Source organism: Azolla caroliniana, unplaced genomic scaffold, assembly GCF_043228905.1.
Source record: "Azolla caroliniana isolate FFs.n. ecotype wild unplaced genomic scaffold, voAzoCaro1.0.p SCAF_1, whole genome shotgun sequence".
NCBI classification, from domain to species: Eukaryota; Viridiplantae; Streptophyta; class Polypodiopsida; order Salviniales; family Salviniaceae; genus Azolla; species Azolla caroliniana.
In genome coordinates this window covers 12,332,274-12,353,586 of record NW_028230436.1, presented here as the reverse complement: position 1 = coordinate 12,353,586, position 21,313 = coordinate 12,332,274, and the positions used below count along the sequence as shown (strand labels likewise).

General features: G+C 45.2%; 1 protein-coding gene across 4 annotated transcripts; it reads right to left on the bottom strand.

The window, feature by feature from the left end:
- Positions 1–205: 205 nt before the first annotated feature.
- PGGT-I (Prenyltransferase family protein) lies at positions 206–6,376 on the bottom strand. Of its 4 annotated transcripts, none has more exons than XM_087325834.1 (11): positions 6,138–6,376; positions 5,695–5,773; positions 5,234–5,295; positions 4,517–4,662; positions 4,334–4,389; positions 2,369–2,445; positions 2,221–2,266; positions 1,796–1,920; positions 887–954; positions 649–736; positions 206–546 (listed from the first exon to the last, which is right to left on the bottom strand). In XM_087325834.1, exons 1-11 carry the CDS (start codon positions 6,279–6,281, stop codon positions 382–384), a joined length of 1,056 nt encoding a protein of 351 aa, XP_087181960.1. In that variant the 5' UTR covers positions 6,282–6,376; the 3' UTR covers positions 206–381. The 4 variants fall into 4 exon arrangements, 3 of the variants coding, with proteins under 3 accessions (XP_087181960.1, XP_087181941.1, XP_087181951.1); XM_087325815.1 differs by having other exon boundaries at positions 1,796–1,851; positions 6,138–6,374; XR_015530351.1 differs by having other exon boundaries at positions 407–546; positions 649–762; positions 6,138–6,374.
- Between the last annotated feature and the right edge of the window lie 14,937 nt (positions 6,377–21,313).

Here is a 21,313-nt window from a genome sequence, read left to right as displayed (position 1 = left end):
TATACTCTTGTTTTCATAGTAAAGGCGTTGCTCTTTAAAATAGTTATATAAAAGTATACTCATCATTCAAAGGATCCCTAAAACCAAAACCCATCACACAAAGATGTCCACAAACAAGGAAGACGTGTGAATGAATGTCAAACTAAGACAAGTATAAAAAATGATGGTTCTTCAAAGAGACGACAAACCCATGAGACTGATGTGGGGCAACAAAGTAGCTTCCAAAACGAAAAGACAACTCAATCAATGTTGGATCACTATCACAATACACATTCACATTGGATCATAGTAACAATACAAAGAGGAATAAATTTAAAGAACAAAAAAATCCATATGGATTCATAATGCAATTAACAAATGAGGTCATTTCATCTCCATCATTCAATTTGAACCAATTGCGATGTTACTAGCAGCGTCTATAGATATACCGAACTCACAACAGATTTTCTTCAACAATGGCTCCCCTAACAAGCTCATACCACAAAGCCCATAATAAGCATGTAATATATCTGACACTTCTCCCGGACATTTGCTGAAACCTCCATACTAGGAAAAACAAAACAAAAGCAACTCGAAAGATTATTATCATACAACATGGATTCTCATATAATGTTACACATGGAACCAATTTTGAGATTGCATATGTACCTTGTATTGGCAACTCATTAAGAAGCTGGATAATGCATCTGTATCACATAAGTTTTTCATGCCGAGTAGATGTAGTGTACCTTGTATCCTCCATAAGCATTGACATAAAAATCACTTAAAACAAACACATTATGTAAATATGTAGATATATATCTTATTTTTTAAACATATATATTATATAATTCTTAACATTTATATATTTTATATGATACTCCATATCCCTCCTAGAGTAATTTACCAAAAAGCATAGCAAGTGTCGGAAGGTTTATTTGCTCTTCCTTGAAAGCCTCCTGTTTCGGATTGTCTCTGTACACGCAAAATTCTCTCTCTCTCTCTCTCTCTCTCTCTCTCTCTCTCTCTCTCTCATGTACAAACAAATGCCTTTCAACCAAGCACATACCTAGCAACGGCATCAAGAAATGTAGTTCAAAGAAAAACGGTTTGATAAGAAATGCATGAAGCTAGAAAGTGCCTTATGAGATTGGATGTAGTCAAGGATAAGGAAATTGATCAAAAGCATTTGCAGAAGCACAAAAGATTTCTTTAGAGAGAGAAGAATATGGGAAGTTACTCAACAATTTCTCCAAACACAAGAGAAAGCACATGCATGTCCTAAATTTTATGGAAATATAAAGGAGAAATGTGTTGAGAGTAAAACAAAGGTGCATGTTTCAGAGCCTATGGCTAGCACGATTGGAGTAAAACAAACATGCCCACTATCCCCTGAAAGAGATGAGATGTTGTGATCAGTTACTCCAAAACACCAAGGCATTGGGTTGTTGTGTGAGAAGAGAGAAAGTAGAGAAAACTATGTAGAAAAATGGAGAGAAAGATCGGGTAATTAAAAGTCCCCTGTGTCGTTAAGAGAGATTTGGGACCAATTCCTATTGATGAGTGACTTTTAGGTCATTTGGGCATGTTCACACACGGCCAATGACCAAAAGTTATAAAGATAATGTAAATGTCTATAACCCCCAAATTGAGAGCTTTCATGTGGAAGGGTCAAAATATACAAAAAAGGAGCGTCCTTGGGCCTTTATCCCCAACGTCACCCACTCTCTTCCATCTTTATATAGATAAGATATCTAATTTGACACCTCATTATCATGTACTTAAAAAGTATCATTACATAAAGAGAAAGGCATACCTGAATACACCATTTAATGAGTGCATTTACATCAAGTGCGGATGAAGAGTAGTTCCCTGATGAAGGATCAAATGTTATATACCCCATCATCAGTAGTGCAGCAACCGCACAATAAGTCGCTCCTCCTAACAAATAATTCTCTCAAAACTATATAAAAAATTCCCCCAAAAACAAGTCTTTTGAAACATAATGTTGAGAATCACAAATGTATCAACATGCTTAATGACTATAGTAAACAAATTTACACATTCAAAAGCAACATTTGCAAAATTCAAACAATCATAATGGGCTTTTTTGTAATAAATAAACTTTCTTGATCACAAGGGGAGATCAAACACATTTTTCAATATTTGGCCTTCGAACTTGTGAGCATATTTTTATAATATAAATTTATACATGATGTCTTTGTCTTAGTACTACATTACCATGAGATTCTAAACCTGGACAAAGACCAAAGCCGTCATCATAAGACTGCACAACATTTAACAAATGGTACAGATTTGAGGGATCAAATTAATCATATACCAAAAAAAAGGAGAATAACAATGAAAAGTAGAATACAGTTAATTATACCTGACAATCCATGATGTATTTGAACGCTTTCTCTGTGTCTATCCCAGTCCAATCCTTTAACATTGTGGAAATAACAACTATCATCATGAAAAGGGATATGGTTGCATTACTGCAGAATCAAGAGAGCATACATATATTCCGAATTTCTAAGAAACTAATAGAATTCTACTAATAGCTACAATATACAAATGTTTAAACACAATTATTTTCAGTAGACCATGTAAGGGACAAGATGTTAGAAAACATATGGTAAGACAAATTGCACATCGTCATGCCATTAAGTGGAGGAATCCCAAATTATCATGTCATGAAAGAACGTCTCACATCCAAACAGAATGGAAAGATATAAAACTAAAGTTGAGACTTGATGCATCTACACATGAACAACCAATCAGCACTTCTCCTATCAGCGCACACTCTCTTATCATGCAGGCGATCATCAAGACCAAAAGTCTCCAAATCTGTCCAGTTATGTGCCCTATGAAGGCTCAATCCCCCAGTTGCTACAGCATAGAAAAGTGTTGGTGTTACAAGTTTATCAGTCCGCCACAGTTTTGTTTGTGGTTCTTAGAGTTGTATAGTTGAAGTTGTCTTTCAAGGGTAGCATATTTAAAAAAAGGTCAAGCACATGCAAATCCAACAGGGAGATCTAAGGCTTTGTGAATGTTACTCCTAGGTATTTGTAGGATCATGTGTATGTCACTTTTTCTCTCCCAAGAAGAATTCCAATTCTAATCATATACCCATGCTATAGTGTTGTTAAAGACCACAGATTAGTTTTATCAAGGTTCACCAAAAAATATTTGTCTATCGAACATGAATTTAAAGAATCTAAATTTCTCCGTAGCCCCTCTAGAGAGTTGGAGATCAAGACAATGTCATCAGCATTAATATCAGGATGGCCATCCCCACCAAGCATGCGCCGAAACCACCCCAGCTCTCTATTTAATTAGATACCTCATCTATATAGACAACAAAGAGAGTGGGTGATAGTGAGCATCCTTGTTTTATTCCAATCATGTTAGCCACAATCTCCAACAACCCATTAAAGAGAACGCCCATTTCTTGACAGTGATTCATATAGTGCATTGATTTCCCATTGCATATTTACCAAGATTCCAAGGGCTTCTAGTCACTGTATAAATCGAGTGAGCAGTACAATGATGAAGGCTATCTGGAAATCTACAAAACATTAATCCCTTTGAAAAACCTACCTGCCCAGCTGAACTGCAGACATTTCTCTCTGCCTATACATTCAATTCTGACTAGAGAATTGAACCATATAGTCTGGTCAAGTAATGGCCAATCATGATTGTCCTGTAGTCACAAGGTATCATGGGATCACCAAAGTCAAAGATTGCTACAATGGTATGTTTTATCAAGCTAGTAGCAAAACCTTCAGACGTAGCTCTATTAAAGATGTGTGCAAGAAGTGGGACCAACATGTCATGGGCATGGATAAAGTGTTCATCTACCAATCCATCATGATCTTGGGGCTTTCCAAATTGTAACCTATCAACAGTAGTTCTCACCTTTTGTTAAGTAAAAAAGGTGAATTACATAAAGGAGACATCTCTATTAACCAATTATCCAAACAATCACAATTGGCAACACACCCACATAGATATCTTTGCATATCATCTCAAGCCTGAGATGGTTAATTGTGTGCTAGGTTGCCTCTCATTAAATATTTTACATGCTCTTTGATTGCTTGTTGTGGGAGCAACTTGTACACATCTGCTGCAAATTTAGCCAAACATGATCTCTTTTTTTCTCACAAAGCATTGAAAAGGTTGTTCTTGCTTGTTTGTGTACAAATCCCCTGAGTCACTTCTTGTTGCAAGCATCTCCTTGTATCATATTATTTCTCATCATACCAACTATCATCCCCAATAAGATAAAAAAAAGATGCACAAACATGGCTGAGTACATTGTGTAACATACAAAAGAAGGAGAGAGGGATACCAGCACAATAGACAAAACGCAAATCCGCCTCTGCTCCTGTGTGCACTGACGTAAAACTGAAAACGTAACAATTAGAAATCGATGAGATACATATGTACAAATCAGTCTAATCTGGATCTCTCTTGAATCAATCATCTTGATATAAACATTTCAATCACAGTTGGAAAATTTTGAAATAGCAACCTCCCATCAGCTTGTTGCAGCATTTTCATGGAGCTCAATAAAGCATCCTTTTGGAGACGAGAGAAATCATCGCCGAGTATTTTGAGTATTGACAATGCCGAGTAGGTGCTAGGCAAGTGACCTCCATCATGTAGCAAGAGAGGAGCCTGAGCCATGTTACATCTAGTAAGAAGGAAATATCACTAAAAATGCTACTTTCTTTATTGGGAAATACATAAAAAATCCATGCCTTCTCAGATATTCAAGAATCACGACTTTTCTATTACATGTTAGTATAATTCTCTTTTTTTTCTTTTTTCTGTTATATAGCTGCACTAATTTAATATTTCACTGCACCAATTTTCTAGGTGGTAATATAAATCTCTCTTTTTTCTTTTTTCTGTAATAGCTCCACTTAATTTCTAGATGGTATTGCAAGGCAATGGTTGATCACATGACTTTTTGATCTCTGCCAGACAGCCTTACCAACTATACTACATATTCCTACCGGGATGAAACTGAATATTAGAAGACAAATTGAAAGAGAAGAAACATAACATATCAAAACAAACTAAAGGATGATTAGAAATCTCTAATAAGGTATCAAAACTCTTTTTGGCCATGGATATAGCATAAGTTTGAGAAAGAACATCCAAACATTTTAAATATCTGATAATCATAAGCATATTATTGAGCTTTTCTAGTTTTTATATGTAAAATTGAAAAGTATTGCCATACACCAGTGGGGTTGAAGTGTGTGCCTATTGATGGGGATCCTCTGAAGCCCATAAAGCATCCTCCTGTGCAAAAACATCAAATACCAATATAGTTCTGTCAAAGATCAAATAATATTTGAAGTATGTGAAAGATCAAATACAAATATAACTATGTGAATGACCAATTTTTAATTGAGCTATGTGGAGGATCAATCTCTAATTGGACTATGTGAAAGATCAATCTCTTATTGAACTATGTGAAAGATCAATTTCTAAATGGACAATGTGAAAGACCAAATATTAATAGAGCTATGTGACAGACCCAAAATTGATCTAATTAAGTAAAATATCAAACACTAGTTTAACTATGTGAAAAATATCAAATACTAAATGAAACATATGAAAGTTCAAAATATTAAAACAATTTGACCTTAGAAAAGAGCAAAAAACAGAAAATAATTAATAACAAAAGTGTAATCATACCATTGGAACTTTCATGTGTTAGTGAAGGAAGAAGCACTTGGGCAGAGTAGACCCAATCAAGCATTGAACTCACATCCAGCTGCAAGCATTAAGTTATAAGGTGAAATAAAAGACAAGTAAATCATTATAATATATTGTTTATTTTAAACAAAATCGAAGAGGCTTTTAATATACATACATACATACATACATACATATATATATAGATATATAGACATATATATATATATATATATATGATTGTATCAAAATACACATAACAGTTATGGGCAGTTACAAGAACAACCCTCCATAGTAGTATTCTGGTAAATGGCCAACATAATTAGGGGTATTTCTTATGTTTTTCCTATATAGGACCTATTTCAGGAAATTAAAAAAGAAAGCATTGAGAAGAACAAGGCCAGAGATGGTGAAAAAACGATGGTAAAATAAATTAAGCTTACCTGTTGGAGACCATTGAGAAGGTCAAGGCCAGAGATTGTGAAGTAAGCCATGGTGAGACGGTTTGGATCATGGATCTGAGCAGAGGAAGGTAAGCCATGAAGCATCATTAGCATGAAATTGACGTGAGCATCTCTGTTCAGCATTGTATTCCTATTAAAACTTATTCTTCTTCTTCCACCTCTACCTCCTTCAAACTTATTCTTTTGCCTTTGCCTTTTGCCTTTGCTTTTGCTTTTGCTTCTGCTTCTGCTTCTGCTTCTGCTACTGCTTTTGCTTCTCCAGACTTTTGTGAGGGTGTCCCTCTTTGCTGCTGCTGCTTCTTCTTTTGGCACAAAACCAACATTTTTGCCCACTAGTTTTAAAAAAAAATGTGGACTTAAAGATTCTTGCAAAAGATGGGGAATTTCTCGAAGATCTCTCGAGAGTTTACGACGCAAAGATTGATTGCTTTTCCGAAAGTTCCAAGTCCGAATTACACAAAAACCTAGGGTCCCTTCATCAAGGACCCCGTGTGTAGAAGTTTGTCCAACTAACTCGCTCTTGAGAGATCCAGCTCCTTTGATATGGTCGTCTGATGATGAGTCAACAAGAGTTTGATTCCTACATCCTTTAAACAGGTTAAATCGGTGGGAATGTTTAAATTTTGTGTTTTGAAATAAGATGCTAAAAGCGCGATGTAGTAGCACCGATTGGGTGGGATTTTGTGCTAATATTTAAGCGAAGACGCCGCACTTTAAAGCACAATTTGAAAGCCTAACATTTTATACTCCATACAAAAAGGCAAATAAAGCAACAAACAAAAACTTATCATGTATGGATTCATGACATTGTCTTATTGGCATCCTTATCTTTATGAACATGTCAAAAAAAATGGTAGAATCTGGATATGTGTAGACATTCAGCAAGTATAAGAAGCCACTATCTGAGACAACACATACTTTTTGCAACCTTAAGATTATGGATTCAAGTCATGTTACAATTTCCAATTGATATTTTCATAAGATGAGATCATCCTCATTAGTACTTTTTAACCAGGGGATTGGAATTTGGGTAGGATCCTAAATGTATAAAATAAACTGTGTTTGAGTTATCTTGTCCAATCAATTGTGTAAACATCTAATTTTGAAACTCTACAATATTTTTAAACAAATGGTATCCACGGAATTTCTATCCAATATTTTCGAATTTTGCATCCTTCACTAGAAGCAAGAAGTCACCGAAAATCGAATTTTGACGTTTCTAATGCAATAATTGAGTGTTGCATGTTTGATGGAGTAGTTAATCCAAAAGTCGTGAAGTGGTGGATGAACCTTGTGTTGGCTATTGTCTTGAAGTTACATTGATATGATGAGAAGGGTACAATAACTCACATCCAATGTCCTGCCATTTGTTGTTTAGTGGAGCATTTACCGAGGTTGAAGGAAAGGCCACAACTAGCATACCCATTTAATGAAATAGTTTATCCACAAATTTTGAATCTGCCAATAACATTCACCATGACCTCAACATCCCTACCTCCCTTTGGTTTGGTGTAGTGAGGTTAAGGGAAGGTTTACCAATTCAAGATAATGTTTAGGAATGACCTCTTTGTAGTTAAGTAATTAGACCACAACGATTGTTGGGGGAGAGAATAGAAGGTATTGTTTGCATGGATCTTAGATAATGAGTGGTATGATCAAGCCTAATTGTATTGTGTGCCCAATCACGTTATCCCTTAACTTGAATAATGATAACATATAACTGAAGGATGATGATGTAGATTATTGAAATGATTTATTGCTTACATTCAAATTGTTGAGGGGTTTACTTTAAAATGTCTCACAATTCTGAGCTATCAGAATTTAGAACATCTATGGTCCTCTAAATATTGGTATGAAAAGGAGTCCATTGCTTATATGGATGTAGATTATTGGGATAAAAAACGAGCATGGTTGTGGACCAATGGTAGAATTTAAACCATACATAATTTGTTTTCTTTTGGTCCACACCTATTGACCATTTTCCACTTGCCATTATATCCCACATTTCCAAACCTTGTGTTAATCTTACCTTTGCTCAAACAAAATGCCCGAACAAAAGTTCACATTGATGTGGCTCAAAAGGCATTAATCACTCACTCAACCATTGGAAGTTCTTATCTACATGGCCAACAATGGTTGAGTGTGGACAAAGGCAAAATCTTGGAGTGGACATTGCAAAACATGTGAGTAAAACTCCTAGGAAAACACTTTTGTAAACTCCTTGGGTAAGATGGAGAACATACAAGACACATTAAGGGAAATGTATTGAGTAGGATCAAGATTTTGAATTGTGTCATTAGCTAATTGATTGATTGATTCTACGAAAAATAAATCCCAAGAAATAGTGTATATAATGTGCCATGGTTTAAATTTTGCATGTTATAGGTAGAAATTGTAATACTATATAAGGAAGTGTTTCTTGTGTCTCTTTCACAAAGAAAGAAACGTTGAAGCTGTCTATGTTTGATGACGATGATGATGGAGAGGTCATCAATGGAGTTTTTGATCGATAACCTATGGTGATAATGATGACAAAGACTTGACTCTTTCATTGATAACCTATGGTACTACCAATATGTGGTAAGTCCAAAACCAAGCAAAACACCCTTCCATGATGATCATCAAGAAATCTCACAAGAGAAGCCAAGAAAATCACCTTTATGTGATTGTGAGGAAGAAACCTTACAAGGTCAATCAATATTTCCTCTTGCAATAATCAATTGTAATGGATCCATCTCTAGCCTTGCTCCTTTCCATAGTGATCATCTAGAAACCTTACAAGGTCAAACAACCTTGCCTCTCACTCAAGTAACCAATTGCCACCAATCCAGCTCTAACATTGGTTCCCGTGACACTAATAATGGAGTTTCCTTGAGCATCGATGATCTAAGCCCCCAAATGCTCAATCTTCATAGAGTGTTTGATACCATTGATTCAAATCATAATGGGAAAGTCATTATGAATGATTTGTGTGCAAGGATGAAGAACTTGGGCCTTGGTAATTTTATTGAAGAAGGTATAATTCATATTGTTGCCAAAGCATTGATGCGAATGGTAGCCTTGACTTCAATGATTTCGTTTCTCTTAACAAAGTTGTGAAGAATCGGGTATGATTCTTGTGTAGCGGAATAGGTGAGAGATGTGCGTTATGTGTGTGTGTGAGAGAGAGAGAGAGAGAGTTAGAGGAGAGAAACAAAAGATAGATTTTTGAGAGACAATAGAATACTCAAGAAGATGTATATTACAAAGGAGATTAATCAACACCATTACAAAGTAGGAGGAGAGTGCTTTATATAGTTACTCTCTCTCTTCATTAACTACCGAAGCTCATGGGTCATGGGGAATGTGAAAACTCATTAGTTATGTGTCATAGAATATGATTCTATGACACATAGTTAATGTGTAGATAAGAGTGGTGACTTTTGACCTTTGAGTGCACATTCTCAAGGGTGTGTTCACACACTAGACTAGGTTGAGCTTGATTCTCAACATGGCCCCTCAAGCTCAATTTTGGTCGGCTACTTCGGTTGATGTCCGCCTCGGCTCGTATCCGGTTCGGACGGTATCCAGTTTTCGCTTGTACTCCCCCTCAAACTTGGCAAGTCAAGGACCGTCAACCCAAGGTATGACAAGAATTGCCGAAGCTTGTCGGCTCCTAGGGCTTTGGTGAAGATGTCGGTTGTCTGAAGATTCGTAGACCTATGTTGAAGGTCGACATTGCCAGCCTGAACACGCTCTCGAATGAAGTGATAGTGCACTTAGATATGCTTCGTGCGTGCGTGGAACACCAGGTTCCGAGCCAGATAAATACTGCTTATGTTGTCGTAGTAAAGGAGAATCGGATCTTTGATGGGAACGCCTAGATCCTTTAATATCCTCTTGAGCCATACGGCTTCACATGCAGCCATCGCCGCGCCCCCGTATTCGGCCTTTGTGCTTGAAAGAGCGACAATTGGTTGCTTCTTGCTACTTCAGGAGATGGCTCCACTTTCGAGGGAGAAGACAAAACCAGAGGTTGATTGTCGGTCGGCTTTGTAGCTTGCCCAGTTGGCATCTGTATACCCCTCGAGTTGAATTGGTGTGGCCGACTTATAGAGAATGCCATAGTCCATCGTTCCGCTCACGTATCGTAGCACTCTCTTAGCACAATCCAAATGGATATCTCGTGGCGTTGTTGTGGAGAAAATTGTCCCTAGGCGGAAACCGAGTATAACGTGCATAAACCGGCCCTTACACGTGGGCACAAGTTTTGTTGTGTAGTACGTAGGTAGGTACAAGTAGCCTGAGGCGAAATCCTAGGTAGTACACGTTCGGTAGGGAGGAAATCAAGGTGTATCCTTGTCCGAAAGGACATGGAATAAACATGTTGTAACAAGTGGTAACGGTCTCCCTCCTTGGGTTATAAAAGAGAGGGAGAAGTGAGGGAAATGGGGTGTTTTTTTTTTGGAGGACGAAGTGCTGCCGGACTGGAACCAAGCACTTCTCCTCTCCTCTGTCCTCTCTATAATCGTTCTGTGTAGGTTCCGGGAGGCTGACTCTATTCCGCGGGACGCTTGAGTGCTCCCGGAAGAGCCTCCATCTCGCGTTCTGTGTGTGTGTGTGTGTGTGCGTAGGCGTCGGAGCCCATCACTCGCCGGCTTGCCAGTTGTAACGTCTTGATTTATATATATATACATAAACATTCGTTCTGTCTCCATCTGGCGTTCTGTAGCTAATTACAATTCCTGTGATTCTGTGGGTCTGTGCGCGTGTGAATTACATCGTAAGATTCCTTCCCCTCCCTTCATTCGGGTATTTCTTGGTCCGAGGCCCCGGTGGTCCTGCCTCGTTCTCCACACACGCGCGTAACAACTCGACATATTTGGTGAACCCGACGTGAACAGGCGGCAGAGGAATAGAAAGATGAGAGGGTCGGATCTTGCAGAAGCCATGGCTTCGGCTGTGGATCGGATAGTGAGCGTGCGCGAAGGCACAGGCGCCCTCGATAGGGCTATTGAAGTGGTCGTTGGCACGATAGGCCGGTTCGGTGGGAAGGACGCCACGAGCTATTTGGAGGGCTACCGAGCCAAAATGGTGATGAGGGACATCCCAGAGGACAGGCGACTAGCCGGATTCCCTCGGGTGGCGATGCCGGGCATCCACGCGGAGGTGCTTGAGGTACGGGCTGAGAGTCGGACCTGGGAAGAGTTTGAAGGTCAGCTCCTTGAAAAATACGAGCTTGATGACGCGCTTCGACTGTCAAAGCGGGACTTCATGGAATGGGTGGAGACCCCCGAAAAGGGGAGGAACGTGTCAACGCTCCTTCGGGAGTTTGAAAAACGCTTCGCACCACTTTCTGCGTTGGACCGGACTGTGCTGGACATGAGTCGTGTCCCTATTGTTTATTAAATCGGTGGACGCAAGGGACCGGGAGCAAGTGGGCTTCCTACTGGAGACCGATGACGGCCTAACAACCGACTGGGCCGTGGTAAAGAGAGTCTGTGGCCATTTTGACAAACGGCGTGAGTGGGTCGATAAAGGCTTGACGGGGGCGGGTTGTGTTGCAACAAGGAAGGTCGAGGTACCCCCACCGGCGCGAAGGGAAGAGACCCGAGACTGGCTCGAGACCGGCTTGACTTCGACCGGCATGGTCAAAAGCTCATCTGGAGGAGCAACTTTGGAGGAGCTGACTCAGATGGTGAGGGACCTCCAGATCGCGCAAGCATGGAGGGACGGCGGCGAACAAATCCGTGACCAAAGGCCTCCGGCTGGGAGCCGGTGCTTGTGGTGCGACGTGGTCGGCCACGCCCGAAAGGACTGCGGGGACTTCGCCGAAGCGATAAGAGCTAATGTGGTGTACCTATGGAACGGTCGGGTCCACGCTAGCGAGACCCGGAGGGCCCTGGATCTGAATGTCGAACGAGGGGGTATGAAACGACTGATGGAAGAAGCGGAGGCTCGTAACATGGAGACCGTCCACTACTCAGCATCGGCTGGAATCTGGGTCAGAAGCGATGAAGACCAGAAGACGAAAGAAGCCGGATTCTGGCTGGTGATGTTGGAAGACCTCGCCGGCGTAAGGCTGAAGAAAGAGGAAGCGAACCGCGCGGAAAGACGGGTCCGGGAGGTCACCGGATGGAGTGACCTGGTCGAGGAGAAGACGGGCTTCGTGGAAGCCGCGTGCCAGAACTACGAGGTTTTGGTGGAAGACAAGAGAGCGGGAAAGACGGGGGGGGGGGGGCGGACCCTCACAACGGTATGAGACCCGGTTCGGGCCGAAGCAGAGTGATGTCGGTGCATCCGGCGCACCGGACAAGGCAAAAAAAGGCCGGTTATCGGTTGAGCACGGAGATCGCAAGGACCACGGACCTACGAAAGGTCCTGGAGGAACGGATCCTCAACAACAAAGTGGAGCTGTCTTTGAGGGAAGTGCTCGGTATCGCCAAGAAGGAGTTCCACGACTCCATCGTAGACTTGGTGAAGCGGAAACGGCTTTCAACGGAGCCAGAGCCAGAGAAGCCTGTGGAGGTGCAAACGACGCACCTAGAAGACATGGCCCTGGAGGACGAATTGGCGAAAAACCACTACTCGAGGCTATGTTGGGCTAGGGCCACTACGGAAACCCCTGTTCGGATCGGGGACGTCCATAGGCTGGTGGTGGCGTTGGTAGACCACGGTTCGGAGATCAACTTGATGTCCATGGACTTCTACAGGAAGGGAAAGTGGCCGCTCAACACCAAGCACGGGTGGAAGATACGGGCAGCAATGCGCGCCACGGAGGAGTTGCACGGAGCCTGCCCGAATGTACGAGTAAAAATCGGCGATGTCGAGATCGACCAACACTTCTTCGTGCAGGAGACATCCTCACATCCGGTGATACTCGGAGAACCGTACATCACGGCGGCACGCATGGAGACAAAGGTGCTGGACAACGGTTCGGCATATGCACGAGTCAAGAGCTAGGATGGGTGCCACTCGGTCCAGTTCCTAACGGTGCGACCAAACCATGAGCGTAACCGCGAGACCCTCGATGTTGAAAACCGAGGGGATTTTTAGAGAGGGCTATCAAGGCGTGGGGCCGCGATAGTTCGGAGACCCCGGAAAAACCCCACAGATGTACTATAGGCGAAAAAACCTGTACCATAGGTAGAAAATTTTGGTTCTCCGATAGCGGAGGTTGTACAATAGCCGACGTAGTTGGCTGGGAAAAGAAGCGGGCGGAGGAGCGACTTCGGGCATGGGGAGTCCTCGGCCCTGAAGAGGAAATCAACGGAGCCGTGGAGGCGGTCTCTTTTGACGACACCTTGGGGAAGTTACAGGAGGTGTTCAGAGAAGGCCTTAATGAAGACCGGACGATTCCGGTATGTTCGGAAAAGATGTACGAAGTCATCGCCGACTTCGGTAGTGGACTTGAGTCGGATCGGACGGCCCGAGTGGGTACGAAGTACAAAACTGTGGACCGGAAGGTGAGGCTAGTCGCAGCACCCTTGCCAGAGGGCAGCGAGTTACGGATAAAGGGCGTCGCGTCAAACCCAAGTTTACGAGATCCGGCCACGAAGTCATCGCCGACTTCGGTAGTGGACTCGAGTCGGATCGGATGGCCCTAGTGGGTACGAAGTACAAAACTGTGGACCGGAAGGTGAGGCTAGTCGCGGCACCCTTGCCAGAGGGCAGCGAGTTACGAATAAAGGGCGTCGCGTCAAACCCAAGTTTACGAGATCCGGCCAGCATGGGACACACGTTCACCGACATAACGCTACGGGAGCTCAAGATCGGTGGGGGTGGTTTTCTATTGTCGGCGGAAGAAGACCAGTTTTGGAGAATGCTCGGGAGGCATGGGAAGGCTTTCGCATTCTCGTCGGAGGAGATCGGGTGTGTGGACCTGAAGGTTGTGGAACCAATGGTGATCTTCATGGTACCGCATGTGTCGTGGAGTCTCAAACCGATTCCGGTACCCAGAGCTCACATCCCAAAGCTAATGGAGGTGCTGAAATAGAAGGTGGAGATGGGCATCCTCGAGCCGTCGAATGCCCCATATTCGAATCGGTGGTTTATCGTGCCGAAGAAGAACGGCACACTGCGCTTCATACAGGACCTACAGCCGGTCAACAAGGTGACCATTCGAAACGCAGGTATCGGACCGACCATCGATGAGTTTGCGGAGGCTTTCGCAGGGAGGTCGATGTACTCGGTTGGGGACCTATACTCAGGCTATGATCAGTTCCAGCTAGCCGTAGAGAGCAAGGATGTCACGACGATGCGGACTCCTCTCGGCCTAGTTCGGATGTGTACCCTGCTGCAAGGAGGAACGAACTCGGTGGCACACATGGTGAATGCGATGAACAAGGTGTTGAGGGACTGCATCCCGGACATCACCATGCCGTTTTTGGATGACATCCCAATCAAAGGATGTCCGGTGGAGGAAAAGGACGAGTCGGTCGGGCCCAACGGTTGCCAGAGGTTCGTGACGGATCACATCCATGACTGCGAGAAAGTGCTACAAAGATTCCGGATCGCGCGACTCACCCTCTCCGGAGAAAAATCAGCATTCAGACAGCTGGAGATCCTAGTAGTCGGACACTTGTGCGGGCCCTATGGCTGGAAACCGTCCCTGACAAAGGTAGAAGCCATCTCCGTGATGAAGGACGATTGCGGGTCGGTTACGGAGGTCCGTAGATTCTTGGGTGTGTGCGCGTTCTACCACATCTGGATCCTGCACTACGCACATGTCGCGGAACCGCTCTACGGGCTATTGAAGAAAGGCCGTAGGTTCGAGTGGAGGGCGGAGCACACGGAGTCGGTCCGGAGGCTGAAGGAGGCGCTTGCTGCGGCACCGGCTCTCCGGAAAGCGGTTTACGGTAAGGAAGTCCCCATTTACGTAACGGTGGAGACGAGCCCGACCGGGATTGGCTGGGTGATCAATCAGGAAGACGAAGACGGCGTACGGTTCCCGATCCGGCTCGGGGCAAAGGTATTGAGCGAGCGGCAACGAGGATACGCCCAAATCAAGCGTGAGCTATGGGGTATCGTTTCAGTAGTTAAGGCCGACAAGGACTATCTGATCGGGACGGAAGTGATCATCGAGACGAACTGCCTACCGATTCTGGGTATGGTTTCTAGATGCGCGACTCCGGACCTGGCGATGCTCAGGTGGATCGCGTACATCAAGTCCCTAAACCCGGAGATACGACACATCTCTGGAAAGGATAACGCCATGGACGATATGCTTTCAAGGGCGAGGTTCAGCGATGAGGACGACATGGTTTCGGATAACGAAGCGGTTGGCGAGGACTTCTTCGGGTTAGCTAACATAACAACAAGAAAGGGGAGCACTCCAGCGCTTAACGAATTCGACGAGAGCAAGTACAACGGGGAGTGGCTCTAGATCGGCGGGTTCTTGAAGACAATGACACCGGACGCGGCGTGGACGAAGGAAGAGGCCAACCAGATTCGGAAGAAAGCGTACCGATTCTTCCTACGGGATGGGAGCATATGGAAGCACCCGAAGAAGAGAAACGACATCCCGCTCCGAGTGGTGGCGAAGAAAGAGGAACAGGAAGAATTGTGTTGGGAGACAGGTCCCTCCGAATGGGAAGGGAGAAGAACAGTGCTGATGAACATACTCGACCGAGGCCGAAACCGTATGACGAGTACCCGGCTACGAAGAGCCGGATGGTGCAGACCCGGTGAGAACCGGATGAGGAGTACCCGGCTACGGAGAGCCGGATGGTGCAGACCCGGTGAGGAATGCTCACCGGATGAAGAGACATATTCGTAAATATGTTTCTGAGAGTCCATCATGGATATATTTGTAAATATCCGAAAAGTCATATTAGTATAAATATGACTTAGGGCAAACTTTTAGAGTGTTGTTGTTATTCTTGTCTGCGCGAGATCAGAGCGTGTAACTGTGTACAGAGAGTGAGAGAGAGAGGAAGAGGTCGTTGCCTCTATTGTAACCGCCGCCTGTGGCGAAGATAGAAAGCTCGAGGTTGTTGCCTCGGTGCTTTACTGTTGTATACTGTAACATAGTGATAGTTTGCAGCCTGTGGGCTGCCGTGGTTTTTTTCCCTAGTTTGGGTTTTCCACGTAAACATCCTGTGTACTTTTCTCTCCTTTGTGTTGTATCTTCACTTTTCCCGTTTTCTGTGTATGATTCTAAGCTCGGTTGTGGCCGAGTGTTGTGTATAAGGAGCGTTTAGTTCCCGTCAAATTGTTGACAGCGTACCACGAGAGTCCTTGGGCCGGACACTGCGGGACGTGGGCCACATTCAAGAAGCTAAAGGGGAAGTACTGGTGGCCGGGGCTATACCGAGACGTGCATTGGTTCGTGCGACTTGCGAAAGTGGTCAGGTGCACTCCATAGTCCGACATCGGGACGAGCTTCACCTGACCTACCCTCCGACCATCCACTTCAAGTGGATGGTGGATCTGGTGACGATGCCGATGGGGGTAAGGCAGATGCGGTATCTGGTGCTGGCTCGGGAGGACTTGACGAACCAGGTGGAAGGCCGAGCATTGCAGATCAAAAAGACCACGGCCGTGTGCCGATTTCTTATCGAAGAAGTGGTGTGCCGGTACGGGTGCGTAGGAAAGATCGTGGCCGACCGCGGGGAATTGGACGCGCAAGAGGCGGAAGAGTTGTTTGGCCGGCTAGGAATTAAACTCTCGCTCACCACGACGTACAATCCGAAGGCTAACGGGAAGGTGGAGCGTGGACACGGGCCGATCGTCAAAGCGTTAGTACGAGCGTGTGGAGGCCAAATCGGGAACTGGCCGCGGCTCTTACCCTACGCGTTGTGGGCAGACCGAACTACGCACAGTTCGGTAACCGGGTTCATGCCGGTAGAGCTAATGTACGGGCAGAAGCCGATAATGCTAACGGAGCAGACAATCTCCTCATGGGCCACGGTGGACTGGAACAACGAGATGAGCCGGGAGGAGCTGTTAGCGGCATGGATTCAGCAACTGGAATGAAGACCGGAGGACGTGGACCAAGCCACGGAGAAGCTACGGGTGGCGAGGGTAAAGAATAAAGGACAGTTCGACCAGACTCATCGACTAAGACCGAAGAAGATCGAGGAAGGCGACTGGGTTCTAGTGTATGACAACAGCCTCGACAACCAGTACCGGGCAATGCGGAAGTTTGCAAGAAGGTGGTTCGGGCCTTATGTGGTGACGAGCGCCAACGACAATGGGACCTACCATCTCGTAGAGCTTGACGGGACAAGGATGGCGGTACTGGTGGCGGGGAAAAGGGTCAAAGCCTTCAAAAAGCGGCACGAGACTGAACCGGAGCCGGGCGACCTGGATAGCGACAACGACCGGCTCAGAATGGATGCCAATACGGAAGACGAAGGATAAGCGTGGGCCGATCTTCTCCGGCAGGAGTCTAATTTTGGCGCATACCGGTAGATGCGCAGTTAGGTGGGGGCGGATGTCGTGGAGAAAACCGTCCCTAGGCGGAAACCGAGTATAACGTGCGTAAACCGGCCCTTACACGTGGGCACAAGTTTTGTTGTGTAGTACACCGAACACTTCTCCTCTCCTCTGTCCTCTCTATAATCGTTCTGTGTAGGTTCCGGGAGGCTAACTCCGTTCCGCAAGACGCCCGAGTGCTCCCGGTAGAGCCTCCATCTCGCGTTCTGTGTGTGTGTGTGTGTGCGTAGGCGTCGGAGCCCATCACTCGCCGGCTTGCCGGCTGTAACGTCTTGATTTATATATATATACATAAACATTTGTTCTGTCTCCATCTGGCGTTCTATAGCTAATTGCAATTCATGTGATTCTGTGGGTCTGTGCGTGTGTGAATTACATCGTAAGAGTCCTTCCCTTCCCTTCATTCGGTTATTTCTCGGTCCGAGGCCCCGGTGGTCCCGCCTCGTTCTCCACGCACGAACGTAACAACTAGACAAATTTGCATGAACTGGCTAAGAAGGCCGATAGGATAGTTTAGGTCTGGTCGAGTGATCGTGAGGTAGATAAGACTATCGATCAATTGTCGATATTGAGTCGGCTCACACTCTGTGGTGCCAAAATTGACATCTAGTTTGAGGTTTTGGTTGAGAGGTGTTGCCACAGACTTGCACTCTGTCATCCTGAACTTGTATAACAAGTTGAGAATGTAGTTCCGTTGGGAGATCATAATCCCGGCTGGAGTCCGAATTACTTCGATGCCAAGGAAGTAGTGGAGCTCTTTCATGTCCATCATCTCGAATTTGTTGGAAAGGAGGGATTTGACCTTGTTGATGTCGACTAGATGCTCACCTCCAATGACCAGATCATCCACGTACAGGATGATGACGATCAGACTTTCGGAATCGCTTCTTACATAGAGAGAATTGTCGGATTTTGACATTCGGAAGCCGATTCGATGAAGATATTGTGTTATCTTTGAGTGCCAAGCACGTGGTGCTTGCTTAAGCTGTAGAGAGGCTTCTTGAGTCAGCAGATGGCTTTCGGATGAATGTTGGATTCGAAGCCGGGTGGTTGTACCATGTACACCTCCTCTTCTAATTCACCTTGAAGAAAAGCGTTCTTGACATCCATCTGGTGGAGGTGCCACCCTTTCGCTGCTGCAAGCTCTATCACGGTTCGCACGGTTGTCATCTTTGCCACTGGGGCAAAGGTCTCTTCATAGTCGACACCTTGTGTTTGTGTGTAGCCCTTTGCTACGAGTCGAGCTTTGTAGCGGTTGACTGAACCGTCGGCATTATACTTCACTTTGTATATCCATCTGCAGCCGATTGCCTTCTTGTGTGGTGAGTGAGGGACGAGATCCCATGTCTCATTCTTGCTGAGAGCTTGCATCTCCTCGTTCATCACTTCGACCCATCCAGGATCTTTAGCGGCTTCGGCAAAGCTCTCCGGTTCTCGAACTGCCGCCACCTTCATCATAAAGGCATAGTGGTATGCCATATAGTCGTTGTAGCCAAATTGGCAAACCAGATTCTTCTCTCGAGTGGAGTGACGGAGTTTCTCATTTGCCGATGTGAGTGCTTTCTCAACTCCGGGTGACCTCATAAGAGGCACATCAAAGCCATCGAACTCACTATCGAGTGAATGAGTCGATTCATTGCCATCGAAGTGATCGTCTTCATATTCCGGCATTTTGGCCTTCCCTTTGTCCATCTTTGGGCTTGGCCGAGATGAGCTTTGGTTGCTCGGAGGCTCTTGTGGTCTGCTCAATCTAGTTGAGATCGGACTCTCTTCGAGTATTGACCTTAGTTGATCATCATCTTCTGTGTTGTCGAGGTCATTCGTAGATGGTTCAGGAGGAGTCAACTCGGGTTTGCACCATGATGTTGATTCGTCAAAGATGACATCCCGACTTACACGAGTCTTCCGAGTAGAGGGGTTGAAGCACTTGTACCCCTTTTGCTCCTGCGAGTGCCCCACGAGGATGCACTTCTCTGATTTTGGGTCAAGCTTCTGCCGCTTCTCATCGGGAATGTGCACATATGCAATGGAGCTGAATATCCTTAGATGGGATAGATCCGACTTCTTTCCATAGTATTTCTCGTGCGGGGTGACCTCGTGCACTTCGGATGTTGTGCACCGGTTCATGAGGTAGACGGCGATATTTGCAACTTCTGCCAATATGACTTGGGCATATGCTTCTCATTTAGCATGGCCCTTGTTACTTTGAGGATGTGCCGATTCTTGCGTTCGGCTACACCGTTTTGTTGTGGTGTGTGTCGGCAAGTGAATTCTCTCCGAATTCCTTCTTGTCCAAGGTATGCCGTGAATGCATCAGAGAAGTATTCCTTTCCTCTGTCTGACCGAAGACATCGTACATGAAGTCCAGTTGTCTTTTCGACTTTGCTTTTGAATTTTTGGAAGTGTGTAAACACTTCACTCTTCATCCTCATGGGAAAGATCCATGTGTATCTAGAGAAGTCATCGATGAAGGTAACATAGTACCGACATCCTCCGAACGTAACCGTCTGTGCCGGTCCCCACACATCTGATTGGACTACGTCCAATAGGCCTTTGCTCACGTTCCTCTCCTTTGGTGTCGTACTTCCGTGCTCGGCCACAACCGAGGAACAGGATCGATTCACAGAAAACGGGAAATACAACAATGCACGAAAACAATAGAGAGAAGGGCACACTGGATGTTTTACGTGGAAAACCCTAAATGGGAAAAACCACGGGAGTGCAAGACTCCAACTATCACTATACGCGGGAATGTACAATGGCGAGCTGCAAGGCGACGACCTTGAGCTCGCTGTCCTCGCCACAGGCGGCGGTATTACACAGAGGCGTCGGCCTCTTCCTTCCTCCTTCTCTCTCACTCTCTCTCGGCTGCTCTCACTTCGCTCCCTCTTAGTGGAAAACAGAAAAATGAGCAACAACCACATAAAACTGTTTGCCCTAAGTCACATTTATACATATATGACTTTCGGGATATTTACAAATATAGCCCTGCATCCGGATCTCTCTCTCCGGGTACATTCGTCATCCGGCTCCGTAGCCGGGGTCTTCATCATCCGGATCCGTATCCGGGTACTCTTCATCCGGCTTCATGCCGGGTACTCTTCATCCGGTTCCGTAACCGCAACCGGGCTTGCCGTCATTCATCTCCGGACATCCCATCCGGAGGGACCGTAATCCCAACAAACTCCCCCTTCACTTCGGCATGGGATGTCTCTCCAATCCGATCCTCTTCCGGCATGCTTCCAGCTTGTCGGGTGTGAGCACCTTGGTCAGCATATCCGACCCGTTCTCGTCAGTGTGGATCTTCGTCAGCACGAACTCCTCGTCTTCTATCCTCTCCCGGATCCAGTGGTATCTCCGCTGGATGTGTTTCGTCCGGGAATGGTAGGCCGCGTTCTTCGCAAGGTGGATGGCACTCTGACTGTCGCAGTAGAGTCGGTACTCCTCCTGTTGGATACCGAGCTCTCTAATGAAGTCCTTCATCCATATTATTTCCTTGCCGGCTTCAACAGCTGCCATGTACTCCGCCTCCGTGGTTGACAACGCAACCGTCTTCTGCAGCCTCGACTGCCACGAAACGGCTCCCCCTGCATAGGTCATCACATACCCTGATGTGGACCGGCTGGTATCTGCATCAGCCGACATATCCGAATCGGTGAAGCCGTCGAGTTGGGGCTTACCGGAGCCGAATCGAAGGCACACGTTTGCCGTGCCCTTCAGGTATCGGAGTGTCCACT

Excerpts from the sequence above, each read along its gene's own strand:
- PGGT-I (XM_087325834.1), bottom strand. The coding sequence starts at position 6,281 with ATGCTGAACAGAGATGCTCACGTCAATTTCATGCTAATGATGCTTCAT. Across the intron at positions 4,663-5,233 it reads CACACTTCAACCCCACTGGT|GCTCCTCTCTTGCTACATGA; the intron begins GTATGGCAATAC and ends AACATGGCTCAG. Across the intron at positions 737-886 it reads GACACTTGCTATGCTTTTTG|GATACAAGGTACACTACATC; the intron begins GTAAATTACTCT and ends ATGCTTATGGAG.